Source organism: Malus domestica, chromosome 02 (assembly GCF_042453785.1).
Source record: "Malus domestica chromosome 02, GDT2T_hap1".
Taxonomy (NCBI): Eukaryota; Viridiplantae; Streptophyta; class Magnoliopsida; order Rosales; family Rosaceae; genus Malus; species Malus domestica.
The window spans coordinates 29464878-29491682 of NC_091662.1; the positions used below are offsets into that span (position 1 = coordinate 29464878).

The 26805-nt window shown below is 39.6% G+C and overlaps 3 protein-coding genes and 1 long non-coding RNA gene across 8 annotated transcripts; 2 read left to right on the forward strand and 2 right to left on the reverse strand.

The window, feature by feature from the left end:
* Window positions 1–1286: 1286 nt before the first annotated feature.
* On the reverse strand, window positions 1287–3718 carry LOC139190557 (uncharacterized). 2 transcript variants are annotated; one of them, XR_011574862.1, is made up of 4 exons: window positions 3600–3718; window positions 3336–3465; window positions 2514–2572; window positions 1287–1677 (listed from the first exon to the last, which is right to left on the reverse strand). It is a non-coding gene; the product is annotated as an uncharacterized lncRNA (long non-coding RNA). The 2 variants fall into 2 exon arrangements; XR_011574860.1 differs by lacking the exon at window positions 3600–3718 and having other exon boundaries at window positions 3336–3588.
* Window positions 3719–5608: 1890 nt separating this feature from the next.
* Window positions 5609–7507, forward strand: LOC103408291 (UPF0548 protein At2g17695). Its single transcript, XM_008347151.4, has 5 exons — window positions 5609–5938; window positions 6491–6551; window positions 6650–6826; window positions 6913–7111; window positions 7265–7507. Exons 2-5 carry the CDS (start codon window positions 6493–6495, stop codon window positions 7451–7453), a joined length of 624 nt encoding a protein of 207 aa, XP_008345373.1. The 5' UTR covers window positions 5609–5938; window positions 6491–6492; the 3' UTR covers window positions 7454–7507.
* A 2106-nt stretch (window positions 7508–9613) lies between these two features.
* LOC103408282 (protein ROOT PRIMORDIUM DEFECTIVE 1-like) lies at window positions 9614–23917 on the forward strand. 4 transcript variants are annotated; one of them, XM_070808973.1, is made up of 5 exons: window positions 9614–9743; window positions 10420–11968; window positions 21443–21680; window positions 21970–22139; window positions 22229–23917. In XM_070808973.1, the coding sequence occupies exon 2, from the start codon at window positions 10502–10504 to the stop codon at window positions 11762–11764; it is 1263 nt and encodes a 420-aa protein (XP_070665074.1). In that variant the 5' UTR covers window positions 9614–9743; window positions 10420–10501; the 3' UTR covers window positions 11765–11968; window positions 21443–21680; window positions 21970–22139; window positions 22229–23917. The 4 variants fall into 4 exon arrangements, with proteins under 4 accessions (XP_070665074.1, XP_028949879.1, XP_070665076.1 ...); XM_029094046.2 differs by having other exon boundaries at window positions 21970–23917; XM_070808975.1 differs by lacking the exon at window positions 21443–21680 and having other exon boundaries at window positions 21970–23917.
* Window positions 21826–23754, reverse strand: LOC103418463 (probable CoA ligase CCL5). The gene is made up of 3 exons (XM_070808980.1): window positions 22277–23754; window positions 22063–22168; window positions 21826–21977 (listed from the first exon to the last, which is right to left on the reverse strand). Exons 1-3 carry the CDS (start codon window positions 23752–23754, stop codon window positions 21849–21851), a joined length of 1713 nt encoding a protein of 570 aa, XP_070665081.1. The 3' UTR covers window positions 21826–21848.
* Window positions 23918–26805: the final 2888 nt, after the last annotated feature.

The following is a 26805-nucleotide window of genomic DNA, read 5'->3' on the forward strand; positions in this document are numbered from 1 at the left end:
TTATAAATATTACGGTCTGCAGCGCGCAATACAAATAACTCACTGTTGTCTCGATAAGTAAGTAACAATTCCTGAAGGTGTAATATTATCATCTTGTTCTTCCTTAGAAATACATAAATACGCCTCGATCGTGCTCCAACATTACTCTCTTGGGCAACATCGTCCATAATAAGAAATATATCAGCCGGAGTCAGCTAGAATGACTTGTACGGCTGATTCTCTAGCTCAACCATCCATGCTAGCACATAAGTCGGAGTCAACTATAGTGACCTGTATGACTTACTCATCAATTTTCCAAATAATATGTCCGCCGGATTCACCTCTTGTGGCCTGTACGGCTGGACTTATAACTCATCAAATATCCTTGTACCCACGGCCCATCTGACCAAACTATTAAGTTCATAAACCTGCTGGATCGATATTGTGGTGTCAGGGAAGACTGCTGGGTAACAACTGATTCTAGGGACCATTTATAACTCTATGTCCCATCTGTCCACATGAACACATTCACTGATTCCCACACTCTCCAAAGTGTCTAATATTGTACCTACGGCACAAAGGTACATTTCCCTTACTCGAGTCACCTTGTCTTTAAGATTTGGGATCACCAGTAAATCTATCACTTCGCCTCTGACCAGTGGCATTAAAACCTAAGCTGGAAGAATTAGTTCTAACTTCACTTCTTTCGAAGTTCTGAGTCTTTGGATGTCCTTGATATGACGGATCTTTAACTTTATTGTCTTTCCTCTAATTACCATTCTTTTCTTATTCTTCTTTACTCTCGTTGATCATGCTCTCAGAGTCCTCAATTCTCAACAACATCTCGTAAATTCTTGGTAAATAGTACATTGGATAGTGGTCGCCAAAGAATGCCACTTCTTCTTATTATCCAGCCAAAAACGACATAACACCTCGACCGGATTAACAACAACATCCGAATGGAAACAAGGCAAGTCTGTAAACTTTCTATAATATTCATCCATCGTCATTTTCCTTGTCTCACATTTGCAAATTCTTGCTTACTACCATCACAATATGCCGAAGGAATGAACTTTTTCTTAAACAATTCTTTAAACAACTTCCAAATAGCTGTCCTTCCGATATCATCGGATAACATTCCTATCTCCATCAGAATGCAGATTCAACACTAAAAAACTAGGTAGTCATCTCGACCCACCTGTCGGGAGGAAGATTCCCTTGACTTTGCATAATCTGAAACGCCTTTTCCCAAATGATTAAGCCATCAATCTGCTCCCTTAGGTCATTCATATCCCTAAAGGGATTCAAATTTAACTTATAACCAGTCTCAAAGGTTCATTTAGATAATAGACTGAATCATAATGACAATAATTTCCCCCCAAACTACTATATCAGGGAAATTAGGTTCATCCGAACTACGTGGCTCGCTACGAGGCCGTATAGTTCTGACAGAAGACACTAGGAAATTCTCAAGATGTCCAGAATTGCAACCTAGGCTCTGATACCAACTGACACACCCCATCCCGAAGGAAGGCATGCTGGCCGTCACGTGAGAGTGACGTAACCATTTACACAGTTCGGAAGCTTTTAAAATACAATTACTAAAATGGAAACCCCCGAGGGTGAGTCCTACTTTTGTGAATTCTGTCAGAACGCCGTTGGGTTCCTCGTAGCCACCAAAGCTCTGCTAACTTGAACCTGGAGGGGCGAAAAACAAAATTGAGTGGGTCAGTAAAACAAAGTTTTTCGAAAACATTTCATTTAAAACATTTCTAACCCCTCTCCGTAAAACCTGTATAATTTCCCAGAAAATAGTATATATTTGTATATAAACATATATATATATATATATATATATATCATCAAAACTCAGCTCGTCAACTATCAATATACCATCTCAGAAAGAATATGCCATACCATGTCAAAATATAATAAGGATGCAACAATATAAATCAGGTGAAATAATAAATCAACCGGAGACCCTAATAATGGTCATGTACGGCTGATTCTATAGCTCAATGTCTCAACCAGCCGGAGTCACCAACTGTGACCTGTACGGCACTACACTGCACATAAGTCGGAACTACCTATAGTAGTCTGTACAACTAAGATGGTGAAATAATACGCTCTAGTGCTTCTCATCAATCATCGGCGCGCATATCTAAGGTCACCCACCAGTCGGAACCCCTCTAATGGTTTGTACGACTGGCATGTCGGAACCACCTCTAGTGGTCTGTACGACATCCATCTACTTGGATCCAAGGCGAGCGTGCGGTGTGGTGAATACTATAAGCACTAATACCAAATGTGCAGTTTATGAGCTCACAACGCAATCACATAAATAAATCGTCTGAATAATATAAAAACTCACATGTGCATCCACCGCATCAATTCACGTATATATGCATCAATTATCAAACCAAATATCTCAACAATTGCATGCATGGCAATTTAAATCATTATTTTCAAATAAACGCATTTTCTGGGAAAAACAATAGTATATAGGTAATACGAAAACAAAACTGCCCACTCACCTGGAGTTCGCCCTACAACTCCCTAGCACAATACGTCAAGGCGTCATGATGATCGGCGCCTAAAACAATAATCAAATCCAATCTCAGAAATCATATCGATAAAATATATAACTTATATAAAACACGTCACTACGCAGTTTGATCCGGAAGATCTGCAACTCAGATTTCAAATCCATAACTTCCAGAGGTCCACAATATACCTCTAGGACAGCATCCTAAAATTTCATTACCATCCAACGGTCGAATCTCCGTCAATTATCAAAACCAAGTGACGGTTAACATTCTATATTATGGACTTACAACTCCAATTCCGGAAGATCCGCATTTCGGATTCCCAATCCGTAAGTTCCTATAATCCTCAAATATTACGTATTACAACGCATCAAAGTTTGGTGACGATCCAACGGTCGGATCGTCAATTCACATTTTCACCTAAATGCGAAAACTATAAAACGTTATTTAAGGCACCTAACTAACAATTCTTAATAACTTCTCATACGGTGCTCAATTTGGGTATATGAATATACCACATTGACCTACTCGACGTCACGGACGTCGAAAAATTTTTAAAATAATTTTTTGATGTGGCATGCGCCCCCACGCGCCAAGGAAGGCACGGGTCCACGGTCGCCCACGCGCACCTTCTTCCTCGCGAGCTCACCGGACTGGTTTTTCCGGTGGCCAGAAAACTGGGGAATTTTCAAATGCTTCGTTCTCCTTCGTTTCTCAACCGTTTTCTTCGTATAATATATCAATTTGAAGCCCTCAACATGTAGAATCACAATAAACTAGTTTCAAGGTCCAAAATCCACTAGATTTTACCTGAGGAAGCACGATAATCCGGCCAATTTTGAAAAACTCCGATCTCGGTCTTCCGACGTCCAAATTCTACCAACGAAGTACCCCGAAGCTCGTGAGGATCTCCTTAAGCTCACTGTGAGCTTGAAATTCCCTAAAATGCAAGATTTTACGTATGCATGAACAGTGCACATTTTTGGGGTTATGGTTTCACGATGATTCTGAGGGTTTTAAGTTCCAAAAATCACATATACTAACTCACAAGCTTACTAGGAGTTCAAATCTTACCTTAGAACCTTCGATCCGTGAAGAAATGGGAGGTTCCTAGGTTGTCCGTACGTTCGAGAGTGAGGGAGGGAGACTGAACGGAGAGGAAGAGAGAGGGAAGCACGGGGATGAGAGAGAGAAGGGTTGACTGGGTGTGTGGTCCAACCAAAACCATACATACTAATTTTAATCCCTAACCACACAAAATACAATCCAATTTAATCCAACTTAATTTATTTTCTCCAAAAGTTTAGGAATGTATATTTAGTCCAAATAATATATCATACACACACATACCTTAATACCCGTCAAGGGTAATTCCGTCTTTTGACATCCTCGATGAATAAAATCTCGGGACGGGCTGTGACATCTGAGTATTTATCAAATATAGCCAAATATTAGCCCCTAATTTCAAAAATGTCAGTTTTTATAAAAACTTTCAAATATATCCAAAATATCACTTAAATAGACTCAAATACCCTTAATTCATTCAAATAACTAGTTGTTGATTAAAAGATTCTTGTGCGATAATCAAGTGGTGCTTTCACTAATTTTTCTAATATGCACTTGAAGAATTTCTATTCCGTAAACCTTAAAATATGCTTTTTGCGCTTTCTAAGAACACAACAAATCTCTTGATTCACTACCATAGTCAATGATAACCTTCAAAACAAAATCCGGACATAGACAACACCCTTAATAATGCAAAGATGAAAAATTAAATGAAGCACGTATAATACAAAGGAAAATTGAGATAAATAATGTTGCAAGAATTGATAGTTCATTCTTCCATAAATATTCAATCGATGGAAGAAACTACAAAAGCAAAGAGAAAACATAGACAAGAAAAAGTGCAAAAAATAACCATCTACACTCATCTTCGTGTAGGGGTGATAATTCTTCACCAACAGTCGATGCCTTCACTAGGTCTCCTCCAATTTTAAGGTTTAGCTGTGAGATCTTTTCATCGAATAGGGTTTTGGTTTTTTAATTTATTAGGTTTAAAGCTTATGGGTATTTGTGTCTATTTAAGTGATATTTTGGATATATTTGAAAGTTTTTATAAAAACTAACAGTTTTGAAATTAGGGTCTAATATTTGGCTATACTTGATAAATACTCATTAAGAATAGAGAAAATAATATTTAATAAATAGTTGATTGAATCATATTATTGCTAGCCTATTGTGAGGCTAAATTTAAAAAAAAATCATTTGACAATTAATTTAATCACATTATTATCCGTGTGCGAAAGATCTTTTTTATATCTGACATTACACACCTCTTAAGATGTTTTAAACGTGTTTAAAAATAGAGAAAATGATATTTAATAAATAACTGATTGAATCACATTATTGCTAGTCCATTGTGAGGCTAAGCCCACCCCCTTCCCTTAGTATAGATAATATCGTTTGTTAAAAAAATCATTTGATAACTTATTTAATCACATTGTTATCCACGTGCGAAAAACCTTTTTTATAACCGGCATTACACGCCTCTTAAGATGTTTTGAATGTGTTTAAAAATAAAGAAATTGAATCACATTATTGCTAGCTTATTGTAAGGTACTAATTTAAAAAAAATAAAAAAGTGAATTATTAAAGAAATACTGTTAAAATGACGAAAATGACCCTACGTTATTGGATGTATTATTTTGGAATGCCTTTGAAGTTTTTTGTTTTGGGGACTTTTTTGTCCAAATATTTTTATTGAAGCATGGTGACACCAAATCAGTATTCACTTTTTCCATTCTATTTATATATAATAGATTTCTTTTATACAAGATAGTGTAGTGTTTTTTTTTTTTTTTGCCTTTGGAAAAAATGATATTATCTATACTAAAGGAATGAGGATTAGTTTCACAATTGACCAACAATAATATAGCTCAAATGTACTTTTGACGAGAATCGAATCTAACATCTCTAAATTACAAACGAAGAATACTAACACTAAATCATAATACTAAGTGACAAATAATGCACTATTTAAACACATTATTATTATATATGGCCTCGGTAACCCCACTGAGAAAAAAGATTAGTTTCAAGACACGAGCTGTCCTTATACTGCCAATTTTTCTGGTGACAATAAATTTGGGATTGAGCATATATTGGATTGGCCAACGGATCTAACCCGACCAACCCAACCGATGCCCTGTGTTGAGATACTTGGTCTCTCTGCACCCAAACGCAGAGACCAGTCCCCTTCTCAGTTCAAGCCCAACGCGATAAACCCCCACACCAGTCCGTCTCCGGCGACTTCGACGGCTTCGAAGCAGCTGCGACGGCGGCGCCACCATCTCTTCTCAATTCCACCTCAGATTTCGACTAATCTTTCAGACTTGGACGCAACCGCAACCAAAGTCAGTTTCATCTCCTCCTCCTCATTTTTTATATAATTATTTGGTTATGTATTCAGGCTTCTGATTCAAAACCCTAGCTCCTCATGATTCGTGAACCCTGATTTGGATTACTTCATCTGCTCTTACCTTTGCGTTTCCAAGTTGAGATATGACATTTGGGCTTTTGCCGTTGTTGTTTGAATTGTTTGAAGAATTAAACTTTTTACGAACCCGAATTTCAGAAAATTAAAGAATTTATAGTTTTAGGTTCATTAGATTAGCGATGAATACGTTTCCTGCGGTTAGGGGGTTGATATAATTTTGGTGGGTGTTGTTCCTCGGAGAATGCTACTTCTATTTGTTGGCCAAGCTTGCTTTTTCTTTACTTCATTTTGCATTTTAAATATTTATGTTGTCGAAATAACAATGGCCATTTGTATGTCGAAATACGATTTGTTTGCATTCTTTAATTTTCATTTGCTTGAATTTGATGGGGGGTTTGCTCGAACTCCATGAGCACAAACATTCTTTTGCTCAATGACTCATTTTTACTACTGCGGATGCGTTTGGCAGGCATGGTTTTCTTGAGCTGGGGCAGGCCAACTCCTCAGGAACAAAAAGCTTGCATTGACAGGTAAACAACATTGCTCTTAATATATATATTCATTTCTGCTACCGACGAATTGGAATTGAAGCCTTATTTATGCATTTGTGCGTTATGCTTATAACCAGGTCAGGCAGCTTTAACTATGACCCTAAATTCAAAGGAGCTACTGCTAAGTCCCTGTCTTCCCTCCAAGAAGATAAAGGGCTCTCAAAAGATGGTTTCTTGTTAAACCATTCTCGCAATTTGGTTGGTTCGGGTCTGGACGCTTATGAAAAGGGCAAGATGGCTCTTCAGGACTGGAGGTCAGCCAATGTCGTTTCTAGATTAAAGGAATCTCAGTTGAGAAAGGAAAACGTTATCATATGACAGAATCTGTGTGGTTTTGCAGGCATTTTGGATTGAATTGGGCATTTGTTGATCCGAAGACGCCAGTTCAAAATGGAGTCAAGTTTTGTGTTTGCGTCAAGGAGTTTCTGCCGTGGGTCATGATGCCTCTCCAGGTTGTATATGTAAATGAAAATAAGAGAAGTAAACAGGCCATGGCATCTTTCCGTTTTGGAGGTGGTACCCTTCAAGGTCATCTGCTGGTTAGTTCTTTTTCACTTGGTTCAGTCATGCCTTATATTTTCTTCGTGAATTTAAGATCAAGAGGTGTTTAACTTGGAAAGAGAAGATTATAAATCATAGAGTTATATGAAAATCCAAACTGATTTGTGGTCCACAAATTTTGTGGAACGTAGGCTGGGGAAGAACGCTTCTCAATTGAACTGGATGAGAACAACCAAGTGTGGTATGAAATACTTTCCTTCTCGAAACCAGCTCACCTGTTGTCATTCATTGGATACCCATATGTAATGCTTAAGCAGAAGTACTTTGCTCATCAATCTACTAATGCAATGATGAAACATCTGAATGCTTCAAAATCCTAGTGTATTGATATGCTAATGAAATCCCTTTTGTAATAAAAGCTTTCATTGTCGGTTTCTTATCTTCTTATAGTTTAATTGACGGATATCATTATGACTCATCGTATTGACTCTGGTGTATGTTTTTGTTAAATTGATTGATTTAACATGAATTTCACTTCTTCTTATAGTTTAATTGACGGATATCATTATGACTCATCGTATTGACTCTGGTGTATGTTTTTGTTAAATTGATTGATTTAACATGAATTTCACTTCTATTTTCTTGTTAAGCATCGTCTTTGGAACTTTTTTTGTTGTTATTAGAGACATTAGATGCGGTCTCATTTCGAAATAGTAGCTACCCCTCAATTATCACAGCCAAACCGGTTTTGAATGCTGTTTGGTTGTTACTGCTTTCGTATGCTAATAGAAACATTCTATTTGGTTGAGTTCCTTGGAGTTGGGAGTATTGTCTCCTTACCTCTTTTAACCAAGTTGCTCTACGTCTGTATGGAATACAACGGTGAGAGATCAGTTTCCCGGAGTCAAAGCTCCTAACCGCATGTCCAGCTTCGGTTTGATCAAGAAGTGGGGGTGCCAAAGCGAGAGTAGCACAGCCTCGATAAAGTATTTGGTAGTGGAAAGTGGAATAGGATCCTCTCCGGATCTTCTTTGTGGGGATCCGGAGGATCAATCAATCGTGTTCTTTCATCGTATATCATGCGGTTAGAAATTATTTAAAATTTAAAATTTAAAATTGAATATAAATAGTATCTAAAGAAAACTGACCACACGATGTACGATGAGCGGACACTATTGATTGATCTCCGGATCCCCACAAAGAGGTTCCGGAGAGGATCCTTGTCCGTGGCAAGTCTTGAGCAGAAGCAGAGAAGCAGTAATCCTCACCCAAAAACAATATTCGATCATTTGAAAACTTTAGATTGATTATATATGGAATAACTAGCTGGATGTGATACATTTGAAATGATTATATGCAAGGAATCGTTTTATTTTTCACTTCTTCTAAGCATACATGGAGGATATTATGGGCATGTTTAGAAGTGCTTTTAAAATGATGGAAAACGTTTTTGGTGAAAATATTTTTGGGTTGTAAAAGTATATGAAGTGCATTTTGGAAGAAATCAGTTATGTGTTTCTTTTAGGAAACATTTCAAATGCTTTTTGAAGATTCACTAACATTTTTACTAAGGTATTGGTTTCAAAAGTGTTTATAATCCATTTTAAAAGTACTTTTAAACACATATGTGCCAATCAACTAAAAACATATATTATTAAATTTATACTATCTTTATTTTAGAAAAACACAAAATGACATGTAATTTAAATAAATTGAAAACTCTTGACGTGTTTATTGGTCAAAGTACTTTGATCAAATCTTAAAAAGAAACATATCTAAACTCTATAACTTGTAAAGAGAAGTGGGACTTGGCTACAATGCGTTTATATATTTAATACAATCACCAATTAACGATCTAATATGATAAGATGACCTATAACATATTATCTTACCGCTTATGGGTACTTAGCCAGTCCCCAGAAAATGAATGCAGCTAACAAAAAGTAAAAGACAAGCCAGAATATTAAACAACCATTCCGGCTCAAAGCAATTCCACAAATGATTCTCATCCATACGGGTGGCAAAAGAAGCCACACGATGCACAAGGAGTAAATAAAAACTCGATAGAACTCAATTGTTGTCGAATATGGTGAATATCCCATAGATACCCTCTATTGCTGCCTCCAGAGCCAAGACTCCATTTAGCATCTCCACCAAGACCTTCAAATCCGTCTCCAACTGAACAAACTTGAATCCCTTTTCCACACAAGCCATCAATGCCAATCTCATTGCTTTTGCTTCCGCCATCAAACTAGTGCCACATAATAAATCTCCCATACCTCTAGCACATTTAAAAATCCCAGCAAAATCCCTAGCAACCCATCCAATGCCACCCATTCGTATAATTTATTCAGTTCGACGTTCAAAAATTAAGAACGGATGTAAAACTAAAAGAAAAAAAAAAACTAAAAATTGTTTGTGAAAATAATTGAAATGATCAAAACACCACTCGAGACGGCGAGAGTCAATTTATTAACCGTACACTATAACAAAAAAAAAGAGCTAATTAATATTCTTTTTCACGCGAAAAGTGTTAGTTTCGATTATAAGCTGGGGACGAAATAAAAGAAAACATTTTATATTTGCGCTGCTGAGGTTGCAGAGCTTCTCTGTAAATACACAAGCGTCGATCTTCGAAGCTCACCAGGACCATGAACGCTCCAATAACGGGTCAGCCTCTCTCTCTCTTGACAGCTCTCGTTGTATCATAGAATAATACGGGTTTTAGCAACAAAGTGGTTAATTAAGGGTGTACCGTGATCGGTATTTCTGACAAGTGATAGTGAAGTATTTGCAACATGGCTTATGAATTGCATCGCCCTTGATTGCTTTGGTTCCTTTCTTTTTTCGTTTCTTTTTGGTTTTGTTTTTGTTTAATCTGCATTTCATCACCAAACAAGAATGTTCTTGTCTAACTTTAATACTCTCTGTCGCTTGGCACCGGTAAATCTCGGCCGATAAATTGCGGAATGGGGAGGTTTAAGGATATAGAAAGAGGAGAAGAAATGCAGCGGGTGCCATTGAAGCATGCTGACAAGTTTTGGGGGGCCATATTGAATCATTGATGCAGTTGAAGGTTTCAGGTTTAATTTGATTATCGGGCAACAGTTTAAGGTGGATGGTGATTTATAAAATAGATGATGAAAGTTTTAGATTCGGTTGGAATCAGCCAACATGGAATTAACTCTTTCAAAACCCAAGGCCAAACCCGATTATTGTTTATTTGTCATGTTACTCAGATTCTATTATCGTTTGTTCTTATTACTCAGATTATTGTAATTTCTCATACATTTATGTGCCATGTTTCTGATAGAGTCGTTGCATTTTGTGCCTTCGAGAATCGCAGGCAGGGGCAGATGTACAAGCCAACCACAACCCTTGATGAGGGCTGTGTAAATAGGTTATCTTAACCCACCAAATCAGGACCCATGCGACTATTCGAAAGCTCCAAACTCAGCCTCTTCGAGTTCAAAGCTTCTGTATTATGCTCACAAGTGACCCCTTTTGGCCCCTTCAATTCCTTTGTACAAAAAAGATGGCTAAAGCCTGTAATTTCGGCCCGAACACGCTTAGAAGACCAAACAAGGGACTCGAAGCTAGACAAACTCACAACCCACCTCAAGAAGCTCGATATCATCCTAAAGCTCCATGACCTCATGTCCAGTCGGAAGCGCGGACCCTTTGTGTCCTTGCAACTGATGTCTCGATGGAGGAACCTTGTGGGGCTTAATGTAGGCATTGGCGCCTTTGTTCACAAATACCCACATGTTTTTGAGGTGTTTAAACATCCCGTACGATGCAGTTTGTGTTGCAGGATCAGTAAGAAAATGTGGGGTTTAATAGAGGAAGAGGCAATGGCTATGAAACAATGGGAACTCAAAGTTGTTCATCGTGTAAAGAAGTTGTTGATGATGTCTGTGAGTGGCACTCTTCGTGTCCATGCTTTGAGGTTGGTCAGGAGAGAATTTGGATTGCCCGAGGATTTCAGAGAATCTATCCTTGGTAAATATTCAAAGGATTTTAGGTTGATTGATTTAGAGGTTGTAGAACTGATTAGTAGAGATGAGAATTTGGGTGTTGCTGAAATTGAGAAATGGCGAGAGAAGGAATTTAAAGAGAAGTGGTTGAGTGAGTTTGAGACAAAGTACGCCTTCCCTATAAATTTCCCAACAGGGTATGAGATCCAGGCAGGGTTTAGAGATAAGTTGAAGAATTGGCAAAGGCTTCCTTACGTGAAGCCTTATGACAGGAAAGAGGTTGTCCGCATTCGTACTTGTGGAGGGATAGAGAGTTATGAGAAACGGGCGGTTGGTATTCTTCACGAGTTCTTGAGTTTGACAGTAGAGAAGATGGTTGAGGTTGAAAGATTATCTCATTTTCGGAGAGATTTTTCTGTGGATGTTAATGTGCGGGAGCTTATCTTGAAGCACCCTGGAATATTTTACATATCAACCAGACGTAATAGTCAAACTGTTTTTCTTAGAGAGGCTTATAGTAAGGGGTGCCTGATTGAGTCCAATCCGATATATGATGTTCGGAGGAAAACTTTAGATCTTATTTTCCTAGGGCGTCGAAATACTAGACAAATGCCAGCTCCAAAAGAAATTAAGGAGTTCAAAGTAGATGGGGATCGCAAAATGGATGGTGACTGGGTTATTCCAATGTTAGAGAACTTGGACAATGGAAGTTGAAATTGGTAATTCAAGGTTTCACATATACAATGAGAGTCCTTGAAACTAGTGGAATGGATATAATTATTGGGGGATGGAAATGTTGATCATTTGATGATGATCCATATTTTTAAACACGTGTCATCTGAAAAATAACTTGAGTTGGACTCTTCAACGAAGAACCCTCACAAACCACTTGAGAAGAGTGAACCTGCGGACGATGTGGTAATGACGCTTCCCTCTTAAGAGATCTCTGTTGATATTTATTTTGTCTTAGATGTTCATAAACATATATCATTTTTGTGGTCGAAAAAAGGATCTTCTACTAGGTCTGATCAGTTTTACTCTGTAGTTCCAATGCCGCATCATTGCACCTTCTTAGCTATTAAGCAAAACTTGTTTATTCGTATAATTAATTTTCTTCTAGTAATAGCTCGCTAACCACCAATATAGCTTTTGGAGGATTATTTATGCCACATTCCCTATCCATCTCATAATTTATGTAGTGCTGAAACCAGGATATGTGTGAACATGAGAATCTCAGATAGTCGTGAACTCTAAGAAAGTCTTAAATACTTGTACATGCCATATTTACCTTTATTTATGCCGGCGAGTCATATCTTCTTACTTGGGAAATACTGTCCTTCTTTCTTGTTAGTTTTTGCATAGATCCATGTGAAATTGTTTTGGTCCAAACTAAGACAGAGAGGAAAAAGAGGTTCAGAGTTAGGTTAATTTTTGGATTTGAAAGGTGTTATCGTTTTCAAATCGTCTATGGTGATGCACTGTTGCTTCTTCTTAATAGCTATTTTCCTTTTTAAGATCATCAATAACATTTATAGAAAAAACATACATTTCTACATAGGCAGATGTAACTCAAATGCTTAACATATATTCTTTAATAATTGTATTCACCAATTCTAATGACACAAGAGGGTGGTTTTCTGAAAAACTATTATTTTTTGTTACCAAACTAAAACATAACCCAATTGAAGATTGCTTTATCTAAGAGTTTTCTAGTATCTCTCTTATTTGGTGGTATTCAAAAGAACTTGAAATGTAGTGGCATGGTGCTTACATGGAGCCATGGATGTCTCACTCTGGACGGGTTTTATTGTTTCTTCCTTCCTTCTAACATTAAGTGATTAACACCGTCCATCTGGTTAAATTGGTTGGAAAAACTGATTCTAGGTTGGAAAGAGATGATACAAGAGGTCCAAATTGTTATGGTTGATGCTTTTAGGTTTGTCCTGTAAACTCTCTTTATACTCGTATGCCTTCATTGATGAATTGTTTTATATTAGAAGGTTATATACCAAAACTGACTTCTTGCCTTGAACATGACAATGGTTATATCTTAATCTAATATAATTCAGTAAAGTGTATGACAGTCAAAATGTTATGGTGCAGATCATACTAGGACGTAGTATTATAGGTCCGAAGGTATTTGGTGGTTATTCAGCTTCTTTGACCTTGAAACTATACAAGCTTTTGTGTTTGTCATTTCATTTGGGAAATTTTATCTCTTCTTCTACAACAACAACAACAACAACAACAAAGCCTTTTCCCACTAAGTGGGGTCGGCTATATGAATCCTAGAACGCCATTGCGCTCGGTTTTGTGTCATGTCCTCCGTTAGATCCAAGTACTCAAGTCTTTTCTTAGGGTCTCTTCCAAAGTTTTCCTAGGTCTTCCTCTACTCCTTCGGCCCTGAACCTCTGTCCCGTAGTCACATTTTCGAACCGGAGCGTCAGTAGGCCTTCTTTGCACATGTCCAAACCACCGGAACCGATTTTCTCTCATATTTCCTTCAATTTTGGCTACTCCTACTTTACCTCGGATATCCTCATTCCCAATCTTATCCTTTCTCGTGTGCCCATACATCCCACGAAGCATCCTCATCTCCGCTACACCCATTTTGTGTACGTGTTGATGCTTCACCGCCCAACATTCTGTGCCATACAACATCGCTGGCCTTATTGCCGTCCTATAAAATTTTCCCTTGAGCTTCAGTGGCCTACGACGATCACACAACACGCCGGATACACTCTTACACTTCATCCATCCAACTTGTATTCTATGGTTGAGATCTCCATCTAATTCTCCGTTCTCTTGCAAGATAGATCCTAGGTAGCGAAAACGGTCACTTTTTGTGATCTTCGCTAGATTGCTCCGGTCATTAGTGTGGATAAGTATATAAATGGATAGAGATAGGAAAGCAAACACAAGATGTACGTGGTTCATCCAGATTGGCTATGTCCACGGAATAGAGGAGTTCTCATTAATTGTGAAGGGTTTACACAAGTACATAGGTTCAAGCTCTCCTTTAGGGAGTACAAGTGAATGATTTAGTACAAATGACATTAGGAAATATTGTGGGAGAATGATCTCGTAACCACGAAACTTCTAAGTACCGGAGTGTGGTATCGTCTTGACTTTCCTTATCTGTCTCATAGGTAAATGTGGCATCTTCTCTGGAAGTACTCTTCCTCCATCCAGGGGTGGTATCTGTAACTGGTGGAGATGCACAAGGTAATGTATCAATGTCACTTGAAGCTTACTTGTAGTTTCAGGCTTGGTCAAGCGCGATACAAACCATGTAGTAGGAGTCCCCCAAGTCGCCGAGCTAGGGGATCTGCTGAAAAAGGTAACAGACAAGGTAAGCAATCAGAGCTCCGGCTGATTGTTCACATTCTCCCTATCTTGTAGGCAGCATGAAGGATAAAGAGAAGAAAAATGAGAAGAGATGATATGAGATACTTTTGCTTTTGAAGAAGTAACTTTCCACATGCTTATTCTTGAACTGGGCTGGAGGGTTTTCTGGTTTCCTCCAGAGTATAAGGCCGACTGAAGAATTTGAGGGTCAAAACAAGTCCATCAAATCTAGAGTACGTTCGACCCTGCTGATATGGGATACTTTTGCTTTTGACAGAGTAGTGGATGTATCGGCACGTGTGCTGTTACGCTTGTCTCCACATGCTTCCTTGTATCCTTCTCACTTGCCCTATCTGTTCCTCAGGCAGATGCGGTATCTTCCCTGGAAGCATAAGATGTTGAAGATGAGTACTCGAGAGCAATGCCAGGTAAGTAATCAGGTAAGGGGTTCCAGGCAGTCAGTTCCTGGCTGGAAGCTTGATTCCAAGTGCTGACTGATTGCTCTCTTTCTCCTTGTCTTGCAGGTAAGAACAAGGCCAAAGGAAAAGACAGGGAAAAAGCATGATATGGGATACTCTTGCTTTTAACCCTGATGATATGAGATATTCTTGCTCTAGTATAGCTTGTTTACAGAGGTATTATCGGGGGGAAAGAAAGCTGAATATTTCGAAAGGCTTCGTTGGGAGTGCCCTCTCAGATAAGAGGAAGGGTTGAGCATTTTTGCAGATCTGCCTGTCCGTTGGGAATGGAGGTCGACATATATAGGAGTCTCCCTAACATCAAGTAATAATGCTATTCCTTTACCCTACTTGGTCATAGCACGGTAGTGGGAGCTGCCAGCTTCACAAGTTTTAACTCTGTCAGAGCACTTTGAAAAAGTGGTTTGTGGTATCTGGAAAGTTGATGTTGCGTGTGAAGATTACAGACAAGCTTTATCCAATGAGATCCGGCTCTTGAAGTTGGGAAAGTGGTGCCTCTTTGGTTTTCGAACAAGCAATCCTGTCGGGGATCTGACTCTCGAGATTCGGAGAACGATGCCTCTTCGATTTTTGAGAAAGCAGTCCTGCTGGGGGTCTGGCTCTCGAGATTCGAAGAGCGGTGTCTTCAATTTTTGAGAAAGTAATCATGTTGGGAGTCTGGCTCTCGAGATTCGTAGAGCGGTGCCTCTTCGATTTTGGAGCAAGCAATCTTGTTGGGAGTGTTTTCTCGAATGCGAGTAAAGGTTGGGCATGTTTGCTAGTCTACCTTGCCACGAAGCACAGAGGTTGACACACAGGGACTTTCCAATTATCCAGCAGTGGTACTGTTCCTTTACCCTCTCTTCGATTTTTGAGAAAGTAATCATGTTAGGAGTCTGGCTCTCGAGATTCGGAGGGCGGTGCCTCTTCGATTTTGGAGCAAGCAATCTTGTTAGGGGTGTTTTCTCGAATGTGAGTAAAGGTTGGGCATGTTTGCTAGTCTACCTTGCCACGAAGCACAGAGGTTGACACACAGGGACTTTCCAATTATCCAGCAGTGGTACTGTTCCTTTACCCTCTCTTCGATTTTTGAGAAAGTAATCATGTTGGGAGTCTGGCTCTCGAGATTCGGAGGGCGATACCTCTTCGATTTTGGGGCAAGCAATCTTGTTGGGAGTGTTTTCTCGAATGTGAGTAAAGGTTGGGCATGTTTGCTAGTCTACCTTGCCACGAAGCACAGAGGTTGACACACCGGGACTTTCCAATTATCCAGCAGTGGTACTGTTCCTTTACCCTTGTGGGTAATAATATGGTAGCTAGGCCTTCAAAATTTATGTGTCTAAACTTTGTTAGTGTTGTTTCTTTGCTATTCTTTTACCCTTCTTGGTCAGAGCGATGTAGTGCAAGCTTCACGTGTCTCAACTTTGTCAGAGAACTTTGGCAAAGTTATATGTGGTACCTATGAGCTACTGTTGCGTGTGGGAAGTGGGTGATTGAACAGTACGATTCATGTGCTTTCTACTTCGCCAGAAATCTTCGACATAATGCCCATAATTTCCGCAAAGCTGAGTGTGCGTGTGACAGGTGCTGAGAAGGCTGGAAAAGTAGTCTCAACTTTGTCAGAGAACTTTGGCAAAGTTATATGTGGTACCCATGAGCTACTGTTGCGTGTGGGAAGTGGGTGATTGAACAGTACGATTCATGTGCTTTCTACTTCGCCAGAAATCTTCGACAGAATGCCCATAATTTCCGCAAAGCTGAGTGTGCGTGTGACAGGTGCTGACAAGGCTGGAAAAGTAGGTGCCTCTTCGATTTCTGAGATCGGCCCTCGTGGTCTCTGAGCAGCCCAGCTTTTGAGAAAGCAAACGCCTCTTCGATTTCTGAGATCGACCCTCGTGGTCTCTGAGCAGCCCAGCTTTTGAGAAAGCAAACGCCTCTTCGATTTCTGAGCAGGCGCCTCTTCGATTTCTGAAGCTTCGTCGAGTGCAGATTTTTATAGGGGCTGACATTAAGTTCCAAAGCACACTTGAATATCCACCAGTAGAAGCTCCATTCTTGCACTTCTAAGATCTTGATTTGTCCGACCTCTTCTCTCTTCAACACCTTTGAAAATGTCTGGCCCCTCCGACCGTCGTTTTGACTTGAACCTTGTTGAAGAGGCAGCCCCGCCTTCTCCAGACAACATATGGCGCCCATCCTTCATCTCCCCTACTGGTCCTCTTACCGTTGGGGATTCCGTGATGAAGAATGATATGACCGCTGCGGTAGTGGCCAGGAACCTTCTTACTCCCAAAGATAACAGACTACTTTCCAAACGGTCTGATGAGTTGGCTGTTAAGGATTCTCTGGCTCTTAGTGTTCAGTGTGCAGGTTCTGTGTCTAATATGGCCCAACGCCTATTTGCTCGAACCCGCCAAGTTGAATCATTGGCGGCTGAAGTGATGAGTCTCAAACAGGAGATTAGAGGGCTTAAGCATGAGAATAAACAGTTACACCGGCACGCACATGACTATGCTACAAACATGAAGAGGAAGCTTGACCAGATGAAGGAATCTGATGGTCAGGTTTTACTTGATCATCAGAGATTTGTGGGTTTGTTCCAAAGGCATTTATTGCCTTCGTCTTCTGGGGCTGTACCGCGTAATGAAGCTCCAAATGATCAACCTCTGATGCCTCCTCCTTCTAGGGTTCTGTCCAGTGCTGAGGCTCCGAATGATCCCCCTCCGGTGCCTTCTCTTTCTGGGGCTCTACCGACTGCTGAGACTTCTCCTAAGCAACCTTTGTGAAGACTTCCTCTTGTTTGTTTATTTTGATTCAAGTATATGTACATATTTGTAACTTATCAGGGATATCAATAAATAAGCTTTCCTTCATTTCAACGTATTGTGTTAAATCACCAAAGCCTTCTTCGCTAAGTTCTTTGAATTTTCTTTTGTTGAAGCTTGTATGTTGAAGCTTTGTGAGTGGAGCATGTAGGTTGAGGTAGTGTTCCCTTAATTTCCCGAGCGAGGATAACTTCTCGGTTGGAGACTTGGAAAATCCAAGTCACTGAGTGGGATCGGCTATATGAATCTTAGAACGCCATTGTGTTCTGTCCTGTGTCATGTCCTCCGTTAGATCCAAGTACTCTAAGTCTTTTCTTAGGGTCTCTCTCAAAGTTTTCCTAGGTCTTCCTCTACCCCTTCGGCCCTGAACCTCTGTCCCATAGTCGCATCTTCTAATCGGAGCGTCAGTAGGCCTTCTTTGCACATGTCCAAACCACCGTAACCGATTTTCTCTCATCTTTCCTTCAATTTCGGCTACTCCTACTTTACCCCGGATATCCTCATTCCTAATCTTATCCTTTCTCGTGTGCCCACACATCCAACGAAGCATCCTCATCTCCGCTACACCCATTTTGTGTACGTGTTGATGCTTCACCGCCCAACATTCTGTGCCATACAGCATCGCCGGCCTTATTGCCGTCCTATAAAATTTTCCCTTGAGCTTCAGTGGCATACGGCGGTCACACAACACGCCGGATGCACTCTTCCACTTCATCCATCCAGCTTGTATTCTATGGTTGAGATCTCCATCTAATTCTCCGTTCTTTTGCAAGATAGATCCTAGGTAACGAAAACGGTCGCTCTTTGGTATTTCTTGATCTCCGATCCTCACCCCTAACTCGTTTTGGTCTCCATTGCACTGAACTTGCACTCCATATATTCTGTCTTTGATCGGCTTAGGCGAAGACCTTTAGATTCCAACACTTCTCTCCAAAGGTTAAGCTTTGCATTTACCCCTTCCTGAGTTTCATCTATCAACACTATATCGTCTGCGAAAAGCATACACCAAGGAATATCATCTTGAATATGTCCTGTTAACTCATCCATTACCAACGCAAAAAGGTAAGGACTTAAGGATGAGCCTTGATGTAATCCTATAGTTATGGGAAAGCTTTCGGTTTGTCCTTCATGAGTTCTTACGGCAGTCTTTGCTCCTTCATACATATCCTGTATAGCTTGGATATATGCTACTCGTACTCCTTTCTTCTCTAAAATCCTCCAAAGAATGTCTCTTGGGACCCTATCATACGCTTTTTCCAAATCTATAAAGACCATGTGTTAATCCTTTTTCCCATCTCTATATCTTTCCATCAATCTTCGTAAGAGATAGATTGCCTCCATGGTTGAGCGCCTTGGCATGAACCCGAATTGGTTGTCCGAAACCCGTGTCTCTTGCCTCAATCTATGCTCAATGACTCTCTCCCAAAGCTTCATTGTATGACTCATTAGCTTAATACACCTATAGTTCATGCAATTTTGTACATCGCCCTTATTCTTGTAGATAGGCACCAAAGTGCTCGTTCGCCACTCATTTGGCATCTTCTTCGTTTTCAAAATCCTATTGAAAAGGTCAGTGAACCATGTTATACCTGTCTCTCCCAAAACTTTCCACACTTCGATTGGTATATCGTCTGGGCCTACTGCTTTTCTATGCTTCATCTTCTTCAAAGCTACAACCACTTCTTCCTTCCGGATTCTACGATAAAAAGAGTAGTTTCTACACTCTTCTGAGTTACTCAACTCCCCTAAAGAAGCACTCCTTTCATGTCTTTCATTGAAAAGATTATGAAAATAACCTTTCCATTTGTCTTTAACCGCGTTCTCTGTAGCAAGAACCTTTCCATCCTCATCCTTGATGCACCTCACTTGGTTTAGGTCCCTTGTCTTCTTTTCCCTTGCTCTAGCTAGTTTATAGATATCCAACTCTCCTTCTTTGGTATCTAGTCGCTTATACATATCGTCATAAGCCGCTAACTTAGCTTCTCTCACAGCTTTCTTCGCCTCTTGCTTCGCTTTTCTATACCTTTCACCATTTTCATCGGTCCTATCCTTGTATAAGGCTTTACAACATTCCTTCTTAGCCTTCACCTTTGTTTGTACCTCCTCATTCCACCACCAAGATTCCTTTTGGTGTGGGGCAAAGCCCTTGGACTCTCCTAATACCTCTTTTGCTACTTTTCGGTTACAACTAGCCATGGAATCCCACATTTGGTTAGCTTCCCCCTCTCTATCCCACACACACTGGGTGATTATTTTCTCTTTGAAAATTGCTTGTTTTTCTTCTTTTAGATTCCACCATCTAGTCCTTGGACACTTCCAAGTCTTGTTCTTTTTTCTCACTCTTTTGATATGTACATCCATCACCAACAAGCGATGTTGATTAGCCACGCTCTCTCCTGGTATAACTTTGCAATCCTTACAAGTTATACAATCCCCTTTCCTCATTAGAAGAAAATCTATTTGTGTTTTTGACGACCCACTCTTGTAGGTGATCACATGTTCTTCTCTCTTCTTAAAGAAGGTGTTGGCTAAGAAGAGATCATATGCCATTGCAAAATCCAAGATAGCTTCCCCATCCTCGTTTCTCTCCCCAAAACCATGGCCACCATGAAAACCTCCATAGTTGCCTGTCTCCCTGCCCACGTGTCCATTTAAATCTCCTCCTATAAATAACTTCTCCGTCTGAGCAATTCCTTGCACCAAGTCTCCAAGGTCTTCCCAAAATTTCTCCTTCGAACTCATATCCAACCCTACTTGAGGTGCGTACGCACTAATCACATTGATAAGTTCTTGTCCTATTACAATCTTGATTGCCATGATTCTATCTCCTACCCTCTTGACATCTACAACATCTTGTGTCAAGGTCTTGTCCACTATGATGCCAACACCGTTTCTCGTTCTATTTGTGCCCGAATACCATAGTTTAAACCCTGAGTTTTCTAGATCCTTTGCCTTACGCCCAACCCACTTAGTTTCTTGTAGGCACATAATATTTATCCTTCTCCTCACCATAACTTTTACTACTTCCATAGATTTTCCCGTCAAGGTTCCTATATTCCACGTTCCTAAACGCATTTTGCTCTCTTGAACTCTACCCTTCTGTCCTAGCTTCTTCACCCTTCCCCGTCTAATAGGATCAAAGTACTTCTTTTGTGTGTCCCGTGTAAAGTTGATAGGAGCATATGCTCCCAAACAACTTTGAGTGGAGTCGTTCGAAAAGAAGTTTCTATAGCCCCATTGCTCATTTAACACTGCATCCGGGTGCCGATGGAGATACAGTGACCCTTGCTCACTTATCACTGTGCTCGGGCCACACAGCGCGCCACTTACGGGTGACGCCCTAGCTTTAGCGCGATTTCGTTCTGGATTCATTTTCATAAGGATTCGACGTAATCATGGAGTGCCGGCTGTCGACTATCTGACGCCCTCCCCCTCCTCCTTTATCCGGGCTTGGGACCGGCAATGTAAGATAAACTTACACGACGGAGTTAAATTTTATCTCTTCTTCTAAGAAAAAAAAAGAGAAGAGAATTATAATAATGTTTGATGCTAGGGGTAGGAGCCTAGGAGATAACATCTAATTGGTAGAATGACATAACAGTCGACGGTGCTTTTGTATCCTTCTGAGTAGGTGTTATAGGAGGGCGAGTTGATATTTTGCTATATCTTGCTGAAGTGAGTTTTAAGAACTTGGTGTTTCTTATTTAGTCTTTTTGCCCTGTCTGAAATGTTTACTGACTGATCTGTCATCTGTTGTACAGGCATAACCCCAGTTTGCTATTATCTAAAAACAACATGACAAGAATGCCTAGTACCGTCAAAAAGATGTCTACTTCCCAATATATGGGGGCTATAACATTATGGAGCCGAGGTCTAGGCATTTTCCAAGTTGATATTATTTTGTAACAAAAAGTGCCGACATATTCAGTGGCTCATTCAGGTCATTAATCTTCAGGACCTCTCATCGAATTGCTTTAACTCCCATATTTGGGTTATATGGTGAGTGAGCAATGCATGCTAGAGAAACATGGATTGGTTCTTAGAATGGATAACATTGATCTTTATTGAATTTAAAAACCTCAAATGTATGATTCAAACGACAATAATCTATAACTCTTACTTTATATTTTGTAATTTGCTTATCCCGGAATGGCAGATAAAAAGGCATTACAATCTAGAGACTGTTTGCTGTTTGTTTTGTAAAATAACCAGTTCCTTCCTTAAGATTTTACTTGCTGGTGACCGCGGAATGGCAGAGATAAAGTCCACTCTTCTTACTTTTTTGTAGGGAGCCACCTGAAAATTTCGAGTACAGAAGTTAGAAGACTGTTTCTCAAGATTAGTGGCTACTGAAAAAGGATGCAGAATGAGCTCAAAGTACCTGGCCGGCAACAAATTGGATGACTTGGTCTTCAGTGAGTCCATCCGGACTAGCTGCTCTCACCACATATGCCATTGGTATTTGTCCTGCTTCTTCGTCTTCAACACTGCATCATTTTTAGTCGTATTATATACACAGATAGATATAGATATAGATATGGATGCAGATATAAGGAGCTTGTTCGCATTTAGAAAGAGGGAGGTAAGCAACACACGGTGTAATGGCTGCATCAAGAATTTGAGGATGACTCAAAAGTATGGCCTCCAATTCCGCCGGAGCAACTTGATATCCATTATGCTTGATGAGCTCCTTTATCCGATCAACGATGAAAAGGAAGCCTTCCTCATCAAAATAGCAAAGATCACCAGTTTTCAGCCAGCCATTTGAGTCAATAGTTGCAAGTGTTGATTCCACATTCCCCAAATACTCTCTCATAATAGTAGGGCTCTTTAGCCACAGCTCTCCTTCCTTATATGGCGGCAAGGCCTCCCCGGTTTCGATATCCACTATCTTAGCAGAAAAACCTGGCAGCAGCACCCCACAAGAGGCGGAGTGAGCCTTTGCCTGCTTGTCTGAAATGAAAATAGTTGCTGCACCACAGCTTTCCGTTAGGCCATAGCCTGGCCTCATCTCAACCCAAGGAAACCGCTCTCTAAACTCATCAATCAATTCTTTGCTCAACGGTGCAGCCCCTGAGCTCACCCTCCTCAGAGACGACAAGTCGCAGGCAGCTTTGCTTGCGTACTTTACTAGTCCAAGAATCACCGGAGGCACAGCTGGTATGTTGCTCACTTTGTGAGTTTTTATAGCATCCAACATGGTGTTGAACTCAAACCTTTGCATCAAAACAGTGGTGGTTCCTGCGCAAAACAATCCAAGGCCGAAGAAAGCAAGCCCATAGATGTGGAACATAGGAATGAAGCACAAAAACACATCGTCCTGTGCTGATGTTTTGTCCACCGTCCATCTGAGCATTGTGATAATGGCAATGAAATTTGCATGTGTTAGAACTACACCTTTACTTGTCCCAGTAGTCCCTGAGGAGTACAAAATAGCAGCAGTGTCTGACTGAGTCGGACGGGCTTGCATTAACTCGGTTGGAATGGGATCATAACCTTCAATCAACTGTTCAATGGTGAGTGAGTCATCACCACTCAACGGCCTTGATGTTAATATTGTAGGCACCCCAGTTGGGACCAATTTGTGAAGCTCCTCAGGAGATGAAATAGCAAGCTTGGCGCCCGAATCGCGAACTTGCTTGCCGATTTCTGACTCGGTGTTGATTGGATTTGCCGTGGTTAAAATTGCACCAATTGACAACACTGCCAGGCATATGGTTGGGTACAAAAGTGAGTTAGGTGACAAGAGAAAAACCACATCCCCTTTTCTAACACCAAGTGCCTGGTACAAGCCTGAAGCAAGAGCATGAATTGAATGAAGAAGCTGTTCATAGGTGACTCGTTCGTTGGTGGCCGAGTCAATGAGTGCAACTCGCGACTCGGCCTCATGATGGGGCGGAAACTGCGACAAAACAAATGTGGCCGTGTCGAGGTTATGCTTGGCGGGGATTTTGTAACGGGGACCAAGGTTGAGAGGGGAGTGATATATTCCGGTTTTTGGATCGAAACCATTTGTAGTACTTCCGGCAATGTGGACTCGATCATCCCCGCCGGAGAACTCTTGGAGAGACATTATGCTTTTGAAACTGATATGTGGCGAATGTGTTGTGTTAAAGTTTGGTGCAACATAATGCAGATATATAGGACAGGATTTTGGGTTATATTATTGTTGTTTGAGTATGACATTCGAGGTTTAACATTGTCAAAAACGTCAATGAAAGTTGGATTATCGTTAATTGCTTCAAACATTCATATGTTCTCAGTGGCCGGCAGAACAATTCAACGGAATATTCACTGAATAAATCTATGTTTTATTTTTTGCCTTAAAACATTCATAGATTTCATATATCGGCCGTACAGAAAGAAAAAAAAAACAAAAACAAAAGAAATGTATTAAAAGGGTTGATGAATCATAATCCGCGTTGTAAACCCTAAATTACAGGAAGGGGGTTTTGAACTTGGGTGCAGTCGGGAAAGTAGACGGCTCTAGTCATTTCGAACTTGGGTGCGGCGAGAAGGGGAATATGCGGATGTAGTCAATTGAGCTAAGACTAAGTCCGATAAACAAGATATTGATGATTTGAGTTTTTGGAGATTGTGATGGCATTCGGCAGCAGCCTGAATCCATAAGAAAGTTGTTTGGAAATCAAGCTGGCATTAGCACTGTGCAGAGGAATAAGTTTTAAGGTTGCAGCTGGCATTTCAAAATTTAAGGAAGATATTAAAAAGTCGTTGAACTTGCGTAGTGAGTTGATAATAATGCTTTTGTAAACAACTTAAATTATGAACATATGAGTTTAAAGACAAAGGCTTCATCCAATACGCAATCCACCACTCGTTTGTATGTCTTCTTCTCTATGGATTCACGCAAACAAACAAAAAACATAATTAATTGAAAACCTTTTTAAATGAATAATATATAGATAGATATATATATATATATATATATATATATATATATATATATATATATATATATATATATATATATATATATAATCGGGGGGACATCGAACACACAATTTGACACTTTTTTTTTTTGATAGGAAAAAAAAGATTTCATTAAACAGAAAAGTTTCTAGTACAACCGATTCCCAAACAATCAAATCTAAAAACATCCAAGGCCAAAGCAGGTAGACAATAATCCCAAAAATATGGATGTTGTGCTTGAGCACCAAATGAAACAAATAAAATGAAAGAAATAACTCTCAATTTATTAACTGATTGAGATAACAAATGTACAAAGAATAATCTCACAAATTGGCTCACTCAAATTATTTCTACGTGAGCTCCTTTTATTACAAAACAAATGGTTTGCATTCTAATATGTAAAGCCATAAACAAGTTTGTGATTGAGAGAAAAATAAGGATAACCAATACAAAGTAATTGACCAAGATTTATATCGAGTCACATGTCAACAATCTCCACCTCGGCGAGATTCGTAATCACGAACATATTCAGGCACATAGTATATGAGCTATGTTCAAACAATGCTCAAACTTGGTAGGTCCGAGCGGTTTAGTTAACATATCAGCTGGATTATTTGCAGTTGGAACTTTCTGAAGAATAATCTTTCTTTTGGACAAAATCTCACGAATAAAATGAAACCGAACATCGATATGCTTTGTCCTCGAATGATAAACTTGGTATTTAGACAAGTGAATAGCACTTTGACTATCACAATGTAGCTCCACTTGCTTTTGATAAATTCCTAGATTCTTTGTTAGTCCATGTATCCAAATGACCTCCTTTACAGCTTCTGCAATAGCCATATATTCGGCCTCCGTTGTTGACAAAGAGATTGTGGATTGTAGTGTGGACCTCCAACAACTGGCCATTTGGCCATGGTAAATAAGTAGCCAGTAGTCAATCTTCTTTTATCCAAATCTCCAGCATAGTCAGAATCAACATATCCAACCACAAAATTCTCAAAACTACTATCACTTTGCTGAAAACATAAGCTGACATCTCTAATCCCATGTAGGTATCTTAGAATCCACTTAGCTGCTTGCCAATGTTTTTTTCCTAGATTGTGCATATAGCGACTAACCAAACCAACGACATGAGCAATATCTGGTCGAGAATATACCATAATATACATCAAGCCACCAACCAAATTAGAATATGGAATATTCTTCATCTGCAGCTTCTCTTCATTGTTTTTTTGGAGATAACAAAGCACTCAACTTAAAGTGAAGAGCCATTAGAGTACTTACATGTCTGGTGGCATCATTAATACCAAAACATTGAAGCAATTTACACAAATATTGCTTTTGTGTAAGATACACCAAGCATTTTTCTCGGTTACGAATAATTTCCATACCGAGTACCTTTTTCGCTTCACCAAGATCTTTCATCTCAAACTTGTTCTTCATCTGTGCTTTCAACTTTTCAATCTCCTTAACATTCTTTGATGCAATTAACATATCATCAACATACAATAATAAATAAATGAAGGATCCATCTTGCAACTTTTTGAAATAAACACAATGATCATATTGACTTCTTAAATAGTGTTGACCTTTCATGAATTCATCAAACTTCAAATACCACTGTCTTGGAGATTGCTTCAATTCATACAAAGACTTATTCAGTTTACAAACACATTTCTCTTTTCCAGTTACCTGATACCGATCAGGCTGAGACATGTAAATTTCTTCATCAAGATCTTCTTGTAAGAAAGTCGTCTTAGCATCAAGTTGCACTAGTTCAAGATCAAATTGTGCAACAAAGGCTAACATAATACGAATAGATGAATGCTTCACAACAGGAGAAAATACTTCATTATAATCAATACCTTCATTTTGTGCATATCCTTTTGCTACCACTCGTGCTTTGAATCTTACATTGTCTTCTCCTGGACGACTTTCCTTTTTAGTATACACCCACTTGCAGCCAATAACTCTCTTACTGGGAGGCAATTGAACTAACTCCCAAGTGTTGTTCTTCACAAGAGAATTCATTTCTTCATCCATAGCCTTACCCCATTCTGTATTTTTAAAGCGGTTCATAGCTTCCTTATAACTTTCTGGGATTTCTGCATTAATAATAGGAAGAGCATAAGCAACATAATCACTATATCTTACTGGTCTCTTTGTGTTTCTCTTGCCTTTGCTTGTAGCA

Bases quoted from the DNA above. Each gene is read 5' to 3' on its own strand.
- LOC103408282 (XM_029094046.2), top strand. From the start codon at position 10,502: ATGCGACTATTCGAAAGCTCCAAACTCAGCCTCTTCGAGTTCAAAGCT.
- LOC103418463 (XM_070808980.1), bottom strand. From the start codon at position 23,754: ATGTCTCTCCAAGAGTTCTCCGGCGGGGATGATCGAGTCCACATTGCC. The intron at 22,169-22,276 runs GTGTGTTGCTTA...AAAATGATGCAG, and splicing joins CTTGATGCAGCCATTACACC to TGTTGAAGACGAAGAAGCAG. The intron at 21,978-22,062 runs GTACTTTGAGCT...CGAAATTTTCAG, and splicing joins TCCAATTTGTTGCCGGCCAG to GTGGCTCCCTACAAAAAAGT.
- LOC103408291 (XM_008347151.4), top strand. From the start codon at position 6,493: ATGGTTTTCTTGAGCTGGGGCAGGCCAACTCCTCAGGAACAAAAAGCT. The intron at 6,552-6,649 runs GTAAACAACATT...GCTTATAACCAG, and splicing joins CAAAAAGCTTGCATTGACAG to GTCAGGCAGCTTTAACTATG. The intron at 6,827-6,912 runs GTCAGCCAATGT...GTGGTTTTGCAG, and splicing joins ATGGCTCTTCAGGACTGGAG to GCATTTTGGATTGAATTGGG.